At 46.2% G+C, this 17344-nt stretch overlaps 3 protein-coding genes across 5 annotated transcripts; 2 read left to right on the top strand and 1 right to left on the bottom strand.

Moving 5' to 3' along the window:
* The first annotated feature begins 3549 nt into the window (after positions 1-3549).
* LOC112881763 lies at positions 3550-6298 on the top strand. Of its 2 annotated transcripts, none has more exons than XR_003226506.1 (3): positions 3550-4717; positions 4863-4956; positions 6003-6298. XR_003226506.1 is itself a non-coding variant. In XM_025946616.1 (3 exons), the coding sequence occupies exons 1-2, from the start codon at positions 3586-3588 to the stop codon at positions 4909-4911; spliced, it is 1185 nt and encodes a 394-aa protein (XP_025802401.1). In that variant the 5' UTR covers positions 3550-3585; the 3' UTR covers positions 4912-4956; positions 6003-6298. The 2 variants fall into 2 exon arrangements, 1 of the variants encoding a protein (XP_025802401.1); XM_025946616.1 differs by having other exon boundaries at positions 4859-4956.
* A 3747-nt stretch (positions 6299-10045) lies between these two features.
* Positions 10046-11256, top strand: LOC112881606 (uncharacterized protein At5g39865-like). Its single transcript, XM_025946385.1, has one exon. The coding sequence runs from the start codon at positions 10209-10211 to the stop codon at positions 10839-10841; it is 633 nt and encodes a 210-aa protein (XP_025802170.1). The 5' UTR covers positions 10046-10208; the 3' UTR covers positions 10842-11256.
* A 1627-nt stretch (positions 11257-12883) lies between these two features.
* Positions 12884-17089, bottom strand: LOC112882031 (E3 ubiquitin-protein ligase DIS1-like). 2 transcript variants are annotated; one of them, XM_025946990.1, is made up of 5 exons: positions 16905-17079; positions 15302-15379; positions 14930-15154; positions 14115-14501; positions 12884-13639 (listed from the first exon to the last, which is right to left on the bottom strand). In XM_025946990.1, exons 3-5 carry the CDS (start codon positions 15128-15130, stop codon positions 13319-13321), a joined length of 909 nt encoding a protein of 302 aa, XP_025802775.1. In that variant the 5' UTR covers positions 15131-15154; positions 15302-15379; positions 16905-17079; the 3' UTR covers positions 12884-13318. The 2 variants fall into 2 exon arrangements, with proteins under 2 accessions (XP_025802775.1, XP_025802774.1); XM_025946989.1 differs by lacking the exon at positions 15302-15379 and having other exon boundaries at positions 16905-17089.
* Between the last annotated feature and the right edge of the window lie 255 nt (positions 17090-17344).

The following is a 17344-nucleotide window of genomic DNA, read 5'->3' as shown; positions in this document are numbered from 1 at the left end:
GAGAGGGAAGCACGACGAGGATACAGCTGTGGGAAGCGTTCCGGAGCTCGCCGGCACCGCCGGAGGCGGGAGAAAGGGGTAAGGCACACTGGCAGAGGATGATATGGATGAGTAGGCGGAGGAAAGGAGGACGACGACGGGGACGGACGTAGACCGGGAGATCCGAGTGTACCACCGGCGATAGGGGCAATGGCGGACCAGGATTTGAAATTAGAGTAAAAATTCGATGCGATATGTCTCGCAACTACATTATTCTCTTCCAATTCAGTTTATACAAGTTATACATAGTATAATTAAGCAACCAATTTCCTTATATTATTGCAACTGTTTCAATATGTATCAAGTTACAGTCAAGCAAAATCAGTTGAACATCAGTTGCTTGCTTGCCTTGAGGGTGGATTCGACGATTGGGGGGATGAAGAACAGAGGATGGCTGCCACCGGGGCCCATCAGCGCCGTGGCATCACCTGCTTGGCCTGGGAATGCTGTTCGTGCACGCGCTAGAGCCTGAGCAGTAAAAACTTAAAGTCCATTTTTATTTCCCTAAAATTTATTTTGTCCGTTTAACCCTGTAAACAAAATTTAGACTTAATTTACTTCCCCAAACTATTTCAATTGGTCCAATCTACCTCCTACTGAGATTTTTCTCTTTTATTTCTCCGCAAACAAGTGGAATTTGAACTTCAAATTTCACAATCTAACTATAATATGATACCCTATACTAGAAAAATACGTTATGATTTTTTTATGAATATTTTTTATACAGAATTGTATTTTTGCGATAAATTTCATGTTAAATGTTTCCAACTTATGAAAACAACCATGAAAAATTCTTAATATATTTTTTTAACATAGGGCATCATGTTCTCTACCCAATCATAAAATTTAAACTTAAAATTCAATTTGTATGCGGAGAAAAAAAATAGCATTAGGGAGTAGATTATACTAAGTGGAATTGTTCCGTGAGTAAATTAAAACTAAATTTTTCTCAGAGAATTAAATGGACAAACTGAATTGTTGAAGATAGTAAAATAGATTTTTTCCAAACTAAAAACAGCTGCAGCAGCAGACCGAGGCAGGAGAGTGGGCCAGCAGCACACAGCAACTTTGGGCCGGCCTCGGGTGGAGCGAGCGGTTAGCATATTATTTGTTGGGCCATTTTTTCGAGTTGGACTGCAAATACTAAATAGTAAAACCACTATAGGCATTGGGTCCGCCGGCAAATGGGAGAGCGAGGATTTTAGCAGCCGAAACGAAACGAAACGAGGGACTGTTGTGAAAAGGTCCATCCAAATTAGGGAATTGTTTACATGTATACATTAGATCGTGGAGAATACTCGCGATCCGACTCAGAGGTTATATTATGGAGAATAATCTGATTCAGGGTTACATGTCTTTAGGGCTAGCGCTAATGGGGGATGGTACCGCCCCCCTATCAGCGCGGTGGAGGCGGAAGGTGGGCGGGAGGCGGTCGAGTGGGAGAGAGAGGGCGGGATGGATCCCGCTCGCTCGCGTTGGCAGGCGCGCGGGGGCGGGAGGCGGGCGGGAGCGAGGCGGCGCGCTGGCGTCGGCATGCGCAGGCGAGAGGGGTGGGAGTGATGTGGCGCGTTTCGATTGGTCCACGCGGACTATCCGTTGAACTAGCCATTATTTGACCGTTTGAACTCCAAAAAATTCGAAAAAAATTGCAAAAAATCCTAAATTTCATCCCCAACCCCCCTATAAATACCCCACCCGGTTTTCACTCCTTCCACCCCCAACCCCACTATAAATACCCCACCCGGTTTTCACTCCTTCCACACCCCATTTGAGCTCATTTCTCTCCTCTACGATCCAAAACCTTTTCCACCATAACCGGTTGGTCTCCAGATTTCCATACCTTCACCGATCTCTTGCAGTCCGACAGGTCACAAGCATCTCCCCAAGATGATTCTTCTTCGATGCATCGCCGCTCCGATGTCAATTCTTCGCCGTAACCCCGGGTATTATTCCCCCCGACTGCACCTCCGGCTCCGGGGGCACCTCCACTGCCATATCATTATCGGTCCGTACTCATACCCACCATCCCCATATGCTCCACCTCCAGGCACAAGGAGCGGGACTGAAGGTCCGTACCCACCACCTTCGTACGCTCCACCTTCATACGCTCCACCTCCATATGGTCCATACCCACCACCTCCGCACGCGGCACCCACGGTTCCAAGCTCCATCTCTGTTGAGTCTCAAAATGAAGGAGCGGTGGCGACCGAACCAAAGCGTCCAAAGAGATTTGACTGGACGATTGCGGAGAAGGAAAACTGGTAATTTAATTAGTGTTCATCTATTTAAATATCGTGTTTTTTCAAATAACTAACAATATGTTCGGGCTAGGTACATGCTTGGGTTTATTACTCGAATGACTCTATCACCGGCAACAACCAGACCGGTTTGAGTTTTTGGGGCCAAATAGCGGAGACCTTCAACTCTACCCTGGAGCCGTCCCGTCGTCGCACCGCGAAGCAACTGAAGGATTATTGGAACGTGTACAATCGCGAGGTGACCCTGTTTAATGGATACTACATCCAAAAAGAAAGAGTACGTCAGAGTGGAGCAGACGATGCAATGGTCATGGAGGGGGCAATGGCGAGGTACGAGAACGACCTGAAAGTGACGACAATATTTAAGCGCCATCATTGGTGGAGAGCTGTTCGCCACAAACTCAAGTGGGCAGCGAAACATGGTCCTGGCAGTGGATCCGATGTGAGTAGCAAGAGAACCCGCCTCGGAGTTTCGGGTGAGTATAACTCCGGCGGAACAGAAAACACCAAGGAGGACAATGAGACTTGTCCAATAGGCCGTGACAGGGCTAAGCCGGCTAAGCGGAAGGAGAAGGGTAAGGGGAAGGAGAAGGGGAAGGAATCCTCATCAAGCAGTGCGGTAGCAAGTAAAGCATTTGCAATGAAGAACATGTGGGGTAGCTTAGTGAAGGCTAAACTATTCAAGCAATGGAATATAATAAAGTCCCAATCAACCGCGGATATGGACGAAGCAGAAAAACGTACTCATTTCAAGGCCGTCAAGATGGTGGAAAAAGAGTTTGGACTAGACGAGGATTCGAAGGAGGATTAGAATTTTTTTTAATTATTATATATTTTTGCTATTTTTAATTGCGATGTATTTTCCTTTTTTTAATTATGATGTAATCGGTAATTTTTTTAGTTGAATAAAATTAGTTTATTAAATTATTTTGCGTTGAGTGAAATAATTAAATCTAGAAAAGAAAAGCTTACATGGAGGAGAGAAGTGAGAGCTGTCACTGTAGCATCTGCATTGGAGGGGTGGGGTAAGAGTGGGGTGAGATGTGATGTGGCGGGGAGATATCTGCCCCCACCACTGGACTCAGCCTAAATATTTGGATGAAGAATAATTACAATCCAATTAAAAAAGTTATATGTAAATAATTGGATTGCGGAGAATAGTCGCGATAAAAAAGGTGCTGTTTTGCAAAATAACTATAATTCTGAGTTACAAAGTAAATAAAATGAAAAACAGTGATAACGAAGAGGTTATTGGCGGAGGCGGCCGGGGATTACAGAATTGAGCAGGATGAGCGAGGGTTTCACGCGCCGCCGCCCCTCCTCGCCGCCGCCGGCGCCCTTGCCTGACAACGACGACCTCCTCCAGGAGATCCTCCTCCGTCTCTCGACGTCGCCGTCCTCCCTCCCCCGCGCGTCCCTCGTCTGCAAGCGTTGGCGCCGACTCCTCTCCGACCCCGGATTCCTCCGCCGCTTCCGCGTATTCCACCACCGGGAGCCCCCGCTCCTCGGCTTATTCACCTACTACTTCTTCCACGGCAACACCTACTTCACCCCGGCGCTGGACCCGCCGAATCGCATCCACTCTACGCGCTTCTCCCTGGCTCTGCCGCGGGGCTGGATGCCCCACGATTGCCGCCGCGGTCTCGTCCTCTTCTACAACCGGCCGCTCCAGGAGTTCATCGTGTGGGACCCCGTCGCTAGAGACCAGCGCCACGTGGCCGTCCCACATTCTTCGGCAAAAAAAAAGCCCGGGGTTATTCACCGCGCCGGGCTGTTCTGCGACGACCATCACGCCGGCCTGACGCCACTCGAAGCCTTCAAGGTGGTCTCGTTGTGGTTTGATGACCCATTTATTGTTGCTGAACCTCAGGTGTCTGCCTCCCTCTACGAATCCAAGACCGGTGTGTGGAGCAACATCATCTCAACATCGATCACAGCCAAGATTAACGTGAAGCCAAGCATCCTTGTTGGGAATTCACTCTGCTGGTTACTTCGGAATGGTAGCATCCTTGAGTTTGATTTGGATAGGCAGAGTCTAGCTGTGATCCATTGCCCGGTGTACACACGCGATATCCCATTCTTACGTGGTCAGATCTTGCGGATGGAGGATGACAGGCTTGGCCTTGCCATTTTGTTTGATCGGAGACTGCAGCTATGGGAGAGGAAGGCCGATTCCAATGGTGTTGCTAGATGGATGCTTCAGAAAAGACTTGAACTGGACAAGTTCCTTTCGGTGAGGTCACCATTGCATGAGTTGCCAGTGATACAGGGGTATGATGAGGATGGTCATGTAATGTTCATTTCAGTAGAAACTGAAGTCTTCACGATCCAACTCAGGTCAATGCAGTTCAGTTGTCTCTTCAAAACAATTCACTATTCAGACTTGTCATATTTTCCCTTCAGAAGCTTTTATACTGCAGGTAATAGCTCTTCACTTTCGAGGACAATTTTTTCCCATGGTTTCTGCAATATCTTTCGTGTGCTCAAGATTTTTTTTTCAGTGTGAGCACTGCATTTCATTTTGGTATTTTTCCTTATCATCTGAATTGTTTCTCACATAGGCAGGGACTTCGGCAGTGGAGGTGTTGGAGCTGAAACTTTAAACAACACATGAGATGCCTGTCCTCAGATCTGCAAAATTGTTGCTTTGGTTGAACAGGTACTGTAAATTTGTTTTCTGCTATTTGTATAAGAAAATCCATTTTGCATGTCAGCATTTTGACCAGAATTTAGGTATACCACTCACTCGCTGCTGTGGGTCTGATTGCGCATTCACGTAGTTTTTGAAAAGACTGTCATTACTTCAACTAGTCTAATTTAGGACCAAAATGTATGAAGTTCATAGGGAAAATATTGTCTCGGAGTCGCACAGTTTTCTAATATTACTCATCAGAGCTTTGTGCGTCATACAGTGATCAGATGTTTTAGTCCATGGCAAATAGTCATGTCTGATATCAATATTCCATATGGAAATCATAGTAGAAGCTGCTGGGATCATTTAAAAGGATGCATAAAGACAAGAATGATATTCTGTATCCCACCCCTGATGATTCTCAGTAGAATAGTTGCAATGCAATAAATAACCATCACATAATCAGGTGAAGCTTAGGATCTTTATTGCCATGGTTTGATGTGTGCAATTGTCATACTAGTTTAGTATGCAGCACAAGTATGCAACTTCCCATCAGTGGTACTATCTCTCAGTACTCACTTTGTCATACCTATGAATCATGCAATGTGAGCATTAGATTATTCACACCATGGAAGTGGAACACCCAGTGTCTGTCATAATGTCTTGCATTTCTGTAGATGCCTTATATAGTGAGATGGGTGTGCAGTTGCAGCGGTTCACTTGCATGCACATTCAAAGGGTATGCAATATAAGCAGTTGATGTTTAATAGTCATATCTGTTCAGTGTTCAGCATGGCATATCCCATGGCAGCTGCCATGTTAGCTACTTTGCGCATGGGGGAAGTAATGATTATAGGCAATCATCTAATGTTTGTTAGTTTGTTGATGACGTGGCTCAACAAGGAGTCTCATTTTGTAGTCAAAATATAGGGTCGAGCGATTTGATTTTTTTTTTTTGAAAAGCTAACGATTTGATAAATCACATCATGGGTTATCAAACTCGTTACCGCTGTTTTGAGATGTGTATTTTTGTTTCCTGCTTACTCAAACAAGGCTTTCTGTTTGGATTGCAGTCGAATGATCTCTTGAAATTCCTGGAGAATGGCAGAGATTCAAATCTACCGAGCCTTAAGAAAAACAAGATTCAGGTCTACGAAGCAACAAGAGTGAAACGTTGTTCCCTGTCCCTACTCTCGCACTCTAGTTCTCTATTGTTCATTGAAGTCTGTTAAAACTAGTGTGTACCTTTCTACTTCGAAACTGAAGACGATTCCAAATTCATGCGTGCACAATTATAATCTCGCAAATGTATGAGAACCACTGAAGCTGACCGTTTTATTCTAATGATATAACCCAGCTTAGAGTTGCATGCTTCTGAGTTCTGACTCGTCTGGGTCATTCTGTCCTGGGTCGGATGTCCGAGCTTGGCGCAGCTTCAGAACAGCATGCTGATCAGGCGAGGGAAGCACGACGATTATACAGCTTGCCCTGTCCTGGTCGGCGCGTTCCGGAGCTCGCCGGGTGCGGCCTTGCGGGAGCAATGGGGGAAGGAGAGGATGTATGGATGAGTAGGCGGAGGAGGACAATGAGGACGGAAAAGGGGAGCCAAATTCGAGACTGGGATATCCGAGCGCACCACCGGCTGCGGGTCTCCGGCAAGTCCATATCGCCGGCGGCGGACGGGAAGGGGCAGCCATAGCATTGGGAGAGCGAGCGGGTTAGCAGACGAAACGAAGCGAAAGGAGGGACTGTTTTGCAAAATGGGGAACCCCATAGGGGGGCATTTGAAAATATTAGGATCGTGGAGAATAATCGCGATCCGAATAAGGGGGTTATATGTAAGTAGTTGGATCGCGGAGAATAATCGCGATCCCAATGAGGGGCTGATTTGCAAAACAGTTTGACCGCGATCCTATCTAAGCCGTCAGATCTTCTGAGCTCCCCGGCGGTCCTCCTCCGGTTGCCGGCGGCCGCCGCCCGACGAGACGACGGAAAACCGCCACTGTACTTCGGCGCGTGGGCGCTCCAGGGTCTTCGGCGGCTTCGGCGGGGGACGCCCGACGAGATGCCCGAGGACATCGACGGGGAGGCCTGCGCCGCGGCCCGCTGTCGCCACAGCTCCCCGCCGGATCCGACCACCACACACACGCATCACCCAGCCCTCAGATCCCTGTTGGATAATCAGCTGGATTAAGTGCCGAGTAAGTTTGAAGTATCTAACTGTTCACTTGTTCAGTTGCTCCCAATCCAGGCACTGCTATCCCTTCTCGTCTCCTAGCTCTTGTCCATGCCCACCCATGACTTGTCATCGTCGTCTGCTTGTTGCGAGCGTTGAGAAGGAAGGTCACAGAACCGCTTGTGCATGGTTGGTATGGTCCATGTGGATCGGCAATGGTCATGTGCATTGTACGAGCAGTGAGAGGCAATGCCTGTTGTGTTCAGAGACACAAGGCGATCGGAAGCTCCAGATCCATGTCTAGGGTGAGGTAACACGACGTTGAAGACTCATGAACTGATGGAGACCGAACAAATAATAGAACAAGGCTGGCAGGCATGGGCGCGCCATGGTCCATGGTTCTGGTAACAGTGCAGTTGAGAGCTATGGAAGAGCATGGCTCAACCGATTGATGCGCCACTGGAATCTTCATCAGTATATATGATTGTGTAACCTATTGCCGCTCATTGTTCTGAAACTCTGAATGGTCCGATTGCCATCTTTGACGAACAATCATTGGCATCTTTTTTTCTTTTTTCCTTCTGGGGACCGGCTGCTGATAAGTGATAGTTCATCTTTCTCTGAAAAGAAAAACATCCTGGAGCAGATTGGATTTCCTTGTCAGATTGTCTCTCTGAATCGGTTAGCCTGCAGACGCACAAAACTGGTGTGATACTGTCGAATTGTTTGTCGGTGGCATATATGTGCAATTGTGCATGGTATCTGAATCTCACATCACTCGTACTTTGTAAGGTTCAGCAGGTTGCGTTTCTGCCTCTGATATCTGAACAACATCAGAAGAATAGTCATAGTCTGCACTCTGCAAGACCAATCATAGAGGACACTGCCTTCTTAGTGGACTAGTGGTAACTTCAGGCTGAAGATTAGTGGAAAGAAAGCATATAGGTGTCTCATCTAAACAACTCAATTCATGCATTACCTACCACCTGATCCGAATGACCCATTACCTGCATCTTTCGCGTTGCTGTTGCCCTCTTTTGATTCAGACAAGTACTTTCGGTTTCTGTAGCTTTGCTTACAAGACATACTCCAATTTGTGCCAAACCCCTAGCTTACTCCTTTCGTAAGCTTTTCTTCTCCCTACGGGACAGAATGTTTTTTTCCCCACCTTTCTTGCTTTCTATCTGGAATTGGATGAAGACGTAGAGGATCTTGAAAGAACTTTTCAGAGTTTAGCCCCTTTCATTCGCCATTGAACTTTTCACTCGTTGACGTAAAATTTGTTATTTTTGTTGCAGAAGTTATTTTTGTGACACTAAAAGGTGCAGTCACATTTTCAACGTATGCTAGTACCATGGATCAAATCTAACACCTTTTGCTCACGGTGGTAATGGTCGAAAAGGTCTCTTTCCCTGAGCAATAAAAGGTAAACCCTTATTGTTTCATTTTCCCCAACCAAAAATCGGACACCTTTTGCTCCAAGTGCAAGGTAGTAATGACTGAAAAGTGCTCACACTGTCAAGGCTATCCCAAATGGCATTATGCGTGTACTAAATGAGATTTCAGACTTTCTAAGCTGTTGATCGAGTTTTGTTGATTGTGATGGATAGCTTAACAAAAACAAGTGAGTTCAGGAATTTTCCTCGACGCTGTTACAAAGTTTGGAGGTTCAGATATGATTCGATAAAGTGAACGGGGAGCAACAAAAGTTTCCTGCTCGTCGAAAACTATAACAAGTGCAACCACGTGAAACGACCGAATCAACCATAGTCCATAAAAAACGACAGGCCAAAGGTCTCGTTCATTTTTTTTTATAAAACAAACATCTTCTGTATCTGGTGCCAGTTGCATATTTTATGCAAGTTTGCAGTCGTCGTCGACTCGTCGCTCGTGTGTTTAGCTCTTTCAGCTTGCTGTCTTCTGAATTCTGTATGTAGCACACCTTCCACGTTGAAATTTCAGATATTCTCTCTTTTTCCCCTTTTGGCTCCGGGTATTCCTCTGTAAAGTATTGGATACAGTTTCTTTTTCTTTGAATATTATTTTTTTCAACTTGTTTAAGCAAACACAAATAATTAAATTCAAATTTCCGTTTGTCCATTACTCACTTCCATCACAGATAGACATGAAGCTCCAACCGCCAACGATGCACCATCAAATCCATGCTAGTACTAGCACGCAACGCATTAATCGATCATGGAGTGGCATTGATCAACAACAGCTAGGATGCCAGATGATTTGGGCCCAAAAAAGCAAGAACTTATGAAGTCGGATGCATCCATGTTGGTCCATGATCCTGGACCATGGTATGTTCCGCTCATGCCTGTAGATCTGTAAACTGTCATAATGTTTCAGTGTCCAATTAGAGTTCCAGTTATTTTCTGAAGTACTTAATTAAAAATGCTCATCCAAAATGACAGCCTCACGCTCAGCTGAGCCATAATATCTAAGCCATGTCTGTTCTATTTGCATACCAGCAATTTGTGGTTCACATAAAAATTAAATAAATAAATAAAAAGAAGATGAAGAAGAAAATGACAGCCTCACGCTCAGCTGAGCTTGAGTGGCAACATACACGTTCAGGAACCTTCCTCTGCCCGTTTGTACAAGTCACGCCCGCCCACTTCACCCAGCTGCCTGCCTTATAACGGGTCCAACTCCAACACACAAAGCCCACTGAGATTAACAAACCACCGAAAAAAGAAACCATTTTCTTCAGAATTAAGCAACACAAACAGAAGAAGGTTATTAGTTATTGCCATCACAACCCTAAACTATCTCTAACTCCTAATTAGTTAATGATTAATCACTAGTTCCAGTGCTAACCATTAATCACCGCCTAATTACCTTGCTAATCACCAAACCAACACCAGGAAAAAACTAACAAGAACGGCCGTCAAAATTCACACCACCACAAGAAAATATAAATACGCCTCCGATACCCCACCTTCCCCACGGCGAATTCCATTTCTCGCTTCGCTTGCTTCCACAACTCGCTTCCCCCCTCTTTCCTCGCCTCTCGGTAACCGCCGTAGCCAAGAACCTGACCTCACCTTCTCCTTCGGCGGCGCGGGCGGCTGGTGCTGCGCCGGCGTCGCGTGAGATGGAAGACTGCAGCGGCGTCGCGGTCGGAGTCGTCGGCGGCGGGAGCTGCGGCAAGAAGCCGTTCCAGCTGGCGCGGTCGCTGACGTACCACCACCACCAGGGGCACCGGCCGGCGGCGGCGTCGACGGCCAGGTGGCGGCGGCACCAGCTCGCGGACGAGCCGCGCGCGCAGCGGCCGCAGGCGGTGGTGCTCTACACGACGTCGCTGCGGGGCGTGCGGCGCACGTTCACGGACTGCTCCGCGGTGCGCGCCATCCTGCGGGGGTTCCGCGTCGCCGTCGACGAGCGGGACGTGTCCATGGACGCCGCCTTCCGCAGGGAGCTCCAGGCGCTGCTCGCCGTGCGCTGCCGCGCCTTCTCGCTCCCGCAGCTGCTCATCGGCGGCCGCCTCGTCGGCGGCGCGGACGAGGTGCGGCACCTGCACGAGACCGGGCAGCTCCGGCGGCTCCTCGAGGGCGCCGCGGGCCAGGACCCGGCCTTCGTCTGCGACGCCTGCGGCGGTGTCCGCTTCGTCCCCTGCACCGGCTGCGGCGGCAGCCGCAAGGTCTTCGTCGAGGAGGAGGACTGCGTCGTCCGATGCGGCGAGTGCAACGAGAACGGATTGGTACGCTGCGCTAACTGCTGTTCTTGATCGCCAACAGAGACACGATCTTTTCCATTCCAATCATGCTGCTAATTGAAGGATTAGAGGTTGTAGAATCAACAAAAAAGAAAGAGCCTTTCGGTTTCCTGGCGTGGGATTTGTGTGTATCCGATCATTTTGAAGATCGGATTTGCTTCTCATGGAGATTGGAGAATGAGAACATGTTGTTCTTGACTCCTTGCTGCAAAATTGCCATATGGTGATGGTGATTCGAGAATAAGAACCGGGCTTCTATGTATATGTATCTGATGTACTTATGAAAGATTGACACTGCTGTTAGTGCAATTAATGTAAATACTAAGGTTTGGGGGTGCTCAATTGCTTCGTGTCTTGTCTAGTTCTTGCGGTTTTGCTCTCGTCTTTCCTGCTAAACTAGTTGGAGATTGAAGTTGTACATAGCAGAGAACTACATGTGTGCAACTCGAAACAACTGTCATTTGGAGATGATCCAACTACTAGTATATTTTTAGACAGGAATTGATCCAGCTGTACTAACTTAAGTCTCTTTTTTCTTTCTTCTGCAATAACTAACATAAAGATCCTTAACTGTTATCATGTTGTCCTTCAACTCTTTTTCTGTCTTAGGGCTAGCTTTTCGGTTCTTTATGGTAGGGCACTAATCTTGAATGAATGTAACTTTGCGACAGCAGCTCTGGCATGAAATCATTAGGATTCTTTATTCAGTTCATTCAGAAGCGCTTTTTGATTGACTCATGTCCATTGACAGAGAAATTCAGAACTGAAACGTTGACAGCCTATGGAGTTGGTAAGGCACAACCTTGTGTGATGCAACTTAAAATCAGCTTGCAGGCACAAGAATTCCTTTTGTTCTTTTCATTTGAATGAGGGTGCTACTCTGTCAGATAAATTCCTCAACAAATAAACTTGACAAAAACAGCTTTATACAGCAATGTCAGTCTCATGGAATCTGAACAACATATGATACGCGTCAGGAATTTGTCGATAATCCAAAGGGCTATCCTGATCTGGACCTGTATTTTGATCTTCTACAGCTGTTTGTAGTAGCTGCTTCTATGTTTGTTTATATATAAAGTTTCCTGCTAAAGAAACCATAATATAACCACTCATGTGTACTCCTTCCTTATTAATAGAAATGCTGCGCATAGTCTGTGCTCGTTCGTTCAAAAAAAAAAACCACACGTGTTATCCCTTGTCAGAGAATACAAATCTCAAGCTGGCTGCACCTCCCTCTCCTGTTCCATTTCAAGTGAATCGTCCACGGTAGCGGCACAGCGGATCTGAATGCTCCACCCACTGGTGCGACCTCGTCCCCGGGTTCACGCGGATTCCCCTGCCCGTGGCGAGGATCACAAGATATGCTGGTGCGCGTGCCCGGATCAGCCCGTAGCGGTAGCGGAGTCGTGCCGTGCAGGTGCAGGTCGGCAGATGCACGTCCTTCCCGTCGCCCCAGGTAGCTCGAGCCGAGACCGGGAGCGCGCGTGCCACGTTGCCCAGCAGCCCGGGGGGGCGGGGGGGGGGGGGGGGGGTCACGAAGCGCGAGATTGCCGCCGTCGCCCGTCGCCACGGGCTTTTTATTAGCTCGCCGGGAGCCACGGTTGGGCAGTCGCGTACCCCCTGCGTCCCCTGATGCAGGCGAGCACGGCGACCGCGACCGGACTGGACTGCCTCGTGCCTCCGTTTCCAGTTTCCAGGGACAGCAACGCGAGGGCGCAGGGACTCTGCTGGAATCCGGGTCTGCATCGGCATAGCACGCACACGGTCACGGTTCCACGAAAAAGTTCATGTCTGTTCACGAGGCCTCCTGCACATGTAGACAAGTTTGGCATGCACCTGTTGCCATGTTGACCTACTTACTGCTCCCGGTTCCGGGGGCGCTCTCCTCCTGTAACTTCTGATCCTCATTCTTTCTTTGCTTCTGAATCCGCATTCCAGGTTGCCCAGCGTCTGAATCTCAGACAGCGTGCACGTCGACAATCTCTCAATCAATCCTGCAATCAGATCCTTCAGTTGTAGCTGCATGCAAATGCACTTGAGAAACACAAAGGTAGGATAGGAAGCGGGAAGCCATGTTCTTTTAGTACGGAAGCCAGTAGCTTCGGTGATTACTCTCAGATCTCATCAGCATGAAAAACTTGGCTGCTGTGGAGTCTTTAGTTCTAGTTCATCCGCGGAATCCAGAAACAATGGTGGTCTGACATAGAACGAGTCTCATACAGAGAAAAACCGAGCTAGATCATTTACATTTCACGAGTCGCCATCAGATTCCCCCATCGCGCAGCCATGGTCAACTCTAGACTCTAAGAGAGCTTCAAAGCAAAGAGAGACTTGCCTTTCGTTCTACATCAGCTACTAATACAGTCTACAAGATTACCAACTCCTAAGTTCTGACAGCGACGATTCGCTTACGCATCAGTCTGATTCATCATTGATCCATGCTTCATGGGCATCAAGGAGAGCAACTCGACGCATTTAGCTGTTGCAGTTCACTGCTCCTTCCAGATCCTCCCAGTGACCCGCAGCTTCAGCTCCTTCCTGTCGCCACCAGAGAAGAACAAGGCCATGTTCCGCTGGATGATGAGCCCGTCATAGCTGTCCCGTACCTTCCTGTGGCTGTCTCTGATGCTTCGAGGGACACCTTGCCATGTCATCTTACGACCACTGCCTCCAACCTCCAGGCTGTAGCTGTAGTTCTTAGCTTCAGCGTCGTCGCCCATGAAGCGGAGGAAGGCAATGTAGACAGGCGCCATGCCCAGCTGGAATGCCTCGAAATGCAGACAGAAATACTGGCCGAAGCAGCTGAAAACCTGGAGGATGATTCTGTGATTAGCTACCGCATACTGGGTTACCATGGAAAAGAAAACCACAATATGAGACAGGCTTTGAAAGGTAGTACAATCATATTCTACTACTACTACCCAAACAAGCGATAAGCTCATGATGTCAAGCATTCACTTTCCATCAGTAGTTAGTATCATGAGTATTTGATTGAAAGCATGCACTTGAGTACCGTGACTAGTGGGTACTGATAAATGTGTGCTTGGTGAACAATAAAGAAAAAGAATCAGAATTTAATGCTAAGAACCAGACTGATAGGAATCTACATATATGCAAGATTATCCAAGAGATCCAGGTCAATCAGAATCTCATGTTATGAGTAACGGCATCCCAGCGACATGAACTTATACCGAGAAAGATCCAGATCAATCAGTACATGTAAAAGATTGCAAAAACACAAATTATGTGCCAGGATTGTAAAGTACAGAGTTTGATGAGAATTACCGTGAGCATCCAGGTGGCATTCTCAACTTCATGAGGATTTGATTTGACATAACGATGATTGAAAGTGCTTCCATTGTGCATGTCAACCTTGTGGTCATCTTTCAAGTGATTTACTAGATATGGAATGTCACCAGCAACTGTGCATTCAGATCCAGCATACGGACAAGTATAGGGTCTGTATTGGCATTGTGATTCATGTTTCAGCTTGCAATAATAAGGGTATATGCCCAAGCAACCAAAGTTCTGGTACTTGCATGGAAGCTCTAGCGATGCAGCCACCTTCTCCAGAGCAAGACATCTTATGTTACCCAGTTCATGCCTGCATGTTGGGCAACGATTATGAACCCTTGGCTTGCATCCAGAACACAGAGTATGTCCGTTGGAGCACTGCACAAACACATTTGAATTTTTAACGAATAAGCATACAAGTCCAACTTCCTATTAGGACTATATGCAATTAGACTCTATAATATAATGGACCCTATAAAATGTCCGAGTTCCTCCAAGAAAAGACATTTGAAAAGAAACAATCTACATGATATCAGAGACAATGTGGAAAATGAAAACAGACGATTGCAATGTCTACACTTGATTTCAAACAGTGACTAACTGGCTAATGTTTGCAGTTGCTTCATAAAAGGTAATTCAAAAGGAGAGCATATTTGCAAAATCTCAACTCTGCCTAAGCTGCAAATTCCCAATATTTATATGTACTGACATACATGGGGTATGGTATGTTGGAAGCATAGATCAAAGACAGAATATCACAAGTAAATGCTAATAAAATGTAATTGAAGTTCAGTGAGAAACTGTACCTGATGAATTGGAGGATACATGGCACTCAAACACACAGGGCATTCCAGTAGCTCACGCACATTACCATAACTTGTTACATTTGGTTTTGGTGAATGCTGGATATGTTCACCAACAAGCTCAGTGACATCCAACATCTCCTCATTCTTTGGAGGATCAATAACCTCAGCATGGCTATCATCAATATAAGTAATTGATGCCATGGGGACGCCTACAGGTGCAGAATCCTATTTGGAGGGAAAAGTGAGCAGGAGAAAGATTTTAAGCATACAAGTCAACAAAAAAGATATTTAAAAATTAGAAGAACAATTTTCATCCACAGAATTATTTTAACATAATAAGCAATTAATAATTGCCTAATCGAAACACATAACCTTTCTGCTGTGCGCACAATACTACATTTGGTAGACCCCAAGGGAATCATGGTATAATTGGACATCACTTCAAGAGAACTGTAAAAGCCAAGCCCTAAGGAATCATAATATAGTTGACCACACATAAAGGTTTTATAAGAGACTACATTAACAAAATGGAAATCATGAGCACTTTGGCTTGGACCTTAAATGAAGCTTTGAATTTTTGACCCAACAAAACGGTAATCAAAAGGCATGAATTTCAAAAGAAACAGTTTAACCGGGAAGAACTCATATGCTCCAAACATGGTCAGATATCTATTACTACTGCACACAGGAATTATTTGTTGCAGTTTGAATACATATTTGAATCAATTTCTCAGTGTAGGTACTAGCTAAACCTACATCTTGCTCACAGGAGAAATCAAAGAGACAACTACACTAATTATCAAGCCATGAACTCAGTTTGAAAACTGTACCAACGCAGAAACTCCCATATATAGCAAAGGACAGTAAAGCTTTGCTTTTAGTTAATCTAGGCCCAATTCACTCACTGAAGGAACAAGAAGACCACAGTTCTAAGGAGCACGAAGATGTAACGGGTGGAAAGTTGGTGGTAGAGGCAAATTATGGAGTGGTACAGAATGAAAGGGAAAAGGGTGCCACACTGCCACTTCCACCAACCTCCGCTACACCTTGTATTGCTCCAAAAGCAGAAGACCGGCAACTTCTTACAGTTGCAATCAACACCCCAAAAAAGAAGGGCAGTTCGCGCATAAAGCTTATTTCCTCCTCGAGTCCTCATCTAAAGAATTGCTAGGAACGCGCAGATCTCTAATAATTGCCCATTGACACACCCCTTGAATTTTGGCAGTGGACATACAGAAATAGTGGACCAGCCAAATTATGGCAACATGTTGCCAGATATTGGCATCATAACTCAGTAGAAAACAAACACATCATGACTAGAACTTAAAGTCTTCGTTATTTAGGGAAGGAAACCCGAAGCAAACTGGCATGAGCCTAAAAGGTCCCATGAAACTGTAGGCACATGAAAATGATGATCTACTATAATTGCACAACTGAAAGATGAGTTTATGTGCCTACCAAAGAAACAAAAAAAAAGGATCAACTCCAATGTAGTCTTTTAGAAACAAGAAAAAGTCTCACATGCATGAGTCATAGTGCTAAAACTAAGAAAAGAATACAAATAACAGAGCTTGTCAGATGCGGCCGCCAAGAGACCCAACCAAGACAATAAGACGGCCTGACGGGTATTCAACAATAGTTTACGCTGCATTTAACGTTTAGGCTAATCTATGCAAACACTGAAACACCAATGCGGGGAATCAATTTTAACCAAGAAACCCCGCATCTCGACATAACTAGGAAATACACCGGTCAGTCCCAGAGCCGCAAAATTCCCCCAAACAGATGAGCTAGGACCCTAAACCACATCCACGGCGCACGCTCCAGGCGCCCGCACCCTGATCTCACGCTAACATTGAACAAATTGAACAAGAACCGCAGGAGCATTGCAAAGTCCCAAGATTTAAAACCCCAACCTTCCCTCCGAAACTCCACTAAAAGCAAGAAAAAGAAACAAGTGAGAACAATGCATCACCTCAGAGGGTAGCTGCGATCGGAGCAGGATCCCAGAGCAGAGGATTCGATCTCCTGGCGGCGGCTGGGCTTTGGCGTGATGCCACTATGGCTGTCTGGAAGGAGAAGGGCTCGAGAGAGGAGGCAACGGCGTTCGAATTAAAGAGCACTGCCCCTCTCTCTTCCCCCGAATTCAGAGAGAGAAAGTTACGGGTGTCTTCTTCTTTTACCTCCTCGGGGTTTGGAAGCAGGGCTTTATTTTTAAATTTTGGGTGCTACTATTCATAAATACAGTATGTGGGGAACAGGGAAAATGTGGACCTGCTTGATGCAGTGTTTCTAAAAAAAGAGTAAAATCATTTATTTCATTTTCTAGATTTTTAAATTGCCTTGAAGACACTTGTGATAGTAAATTTTCAAGGATATAATAGAAAAAACTATATTTACTGAGGAATATAATAG

The sequence above is a fragment of the Panicum hallii genome, chromosome 2 (assembly GCF_002211085.1).
Source record: "Panicum hallii strain FIL2 chromosome 2, PHallii_v3.1, whole genome shotgun sequence".
Classification (NCBI taxonomy): domain Eukaryota; kingdom Viridiplantae; phylum Streptophyta; class Magnoliopsida; order Poales; family Poaceae; genus Panicum; species Panicum hallii.
This window is presented reverse-complemented; position numbering and strand designations above follow the sequence as displayed.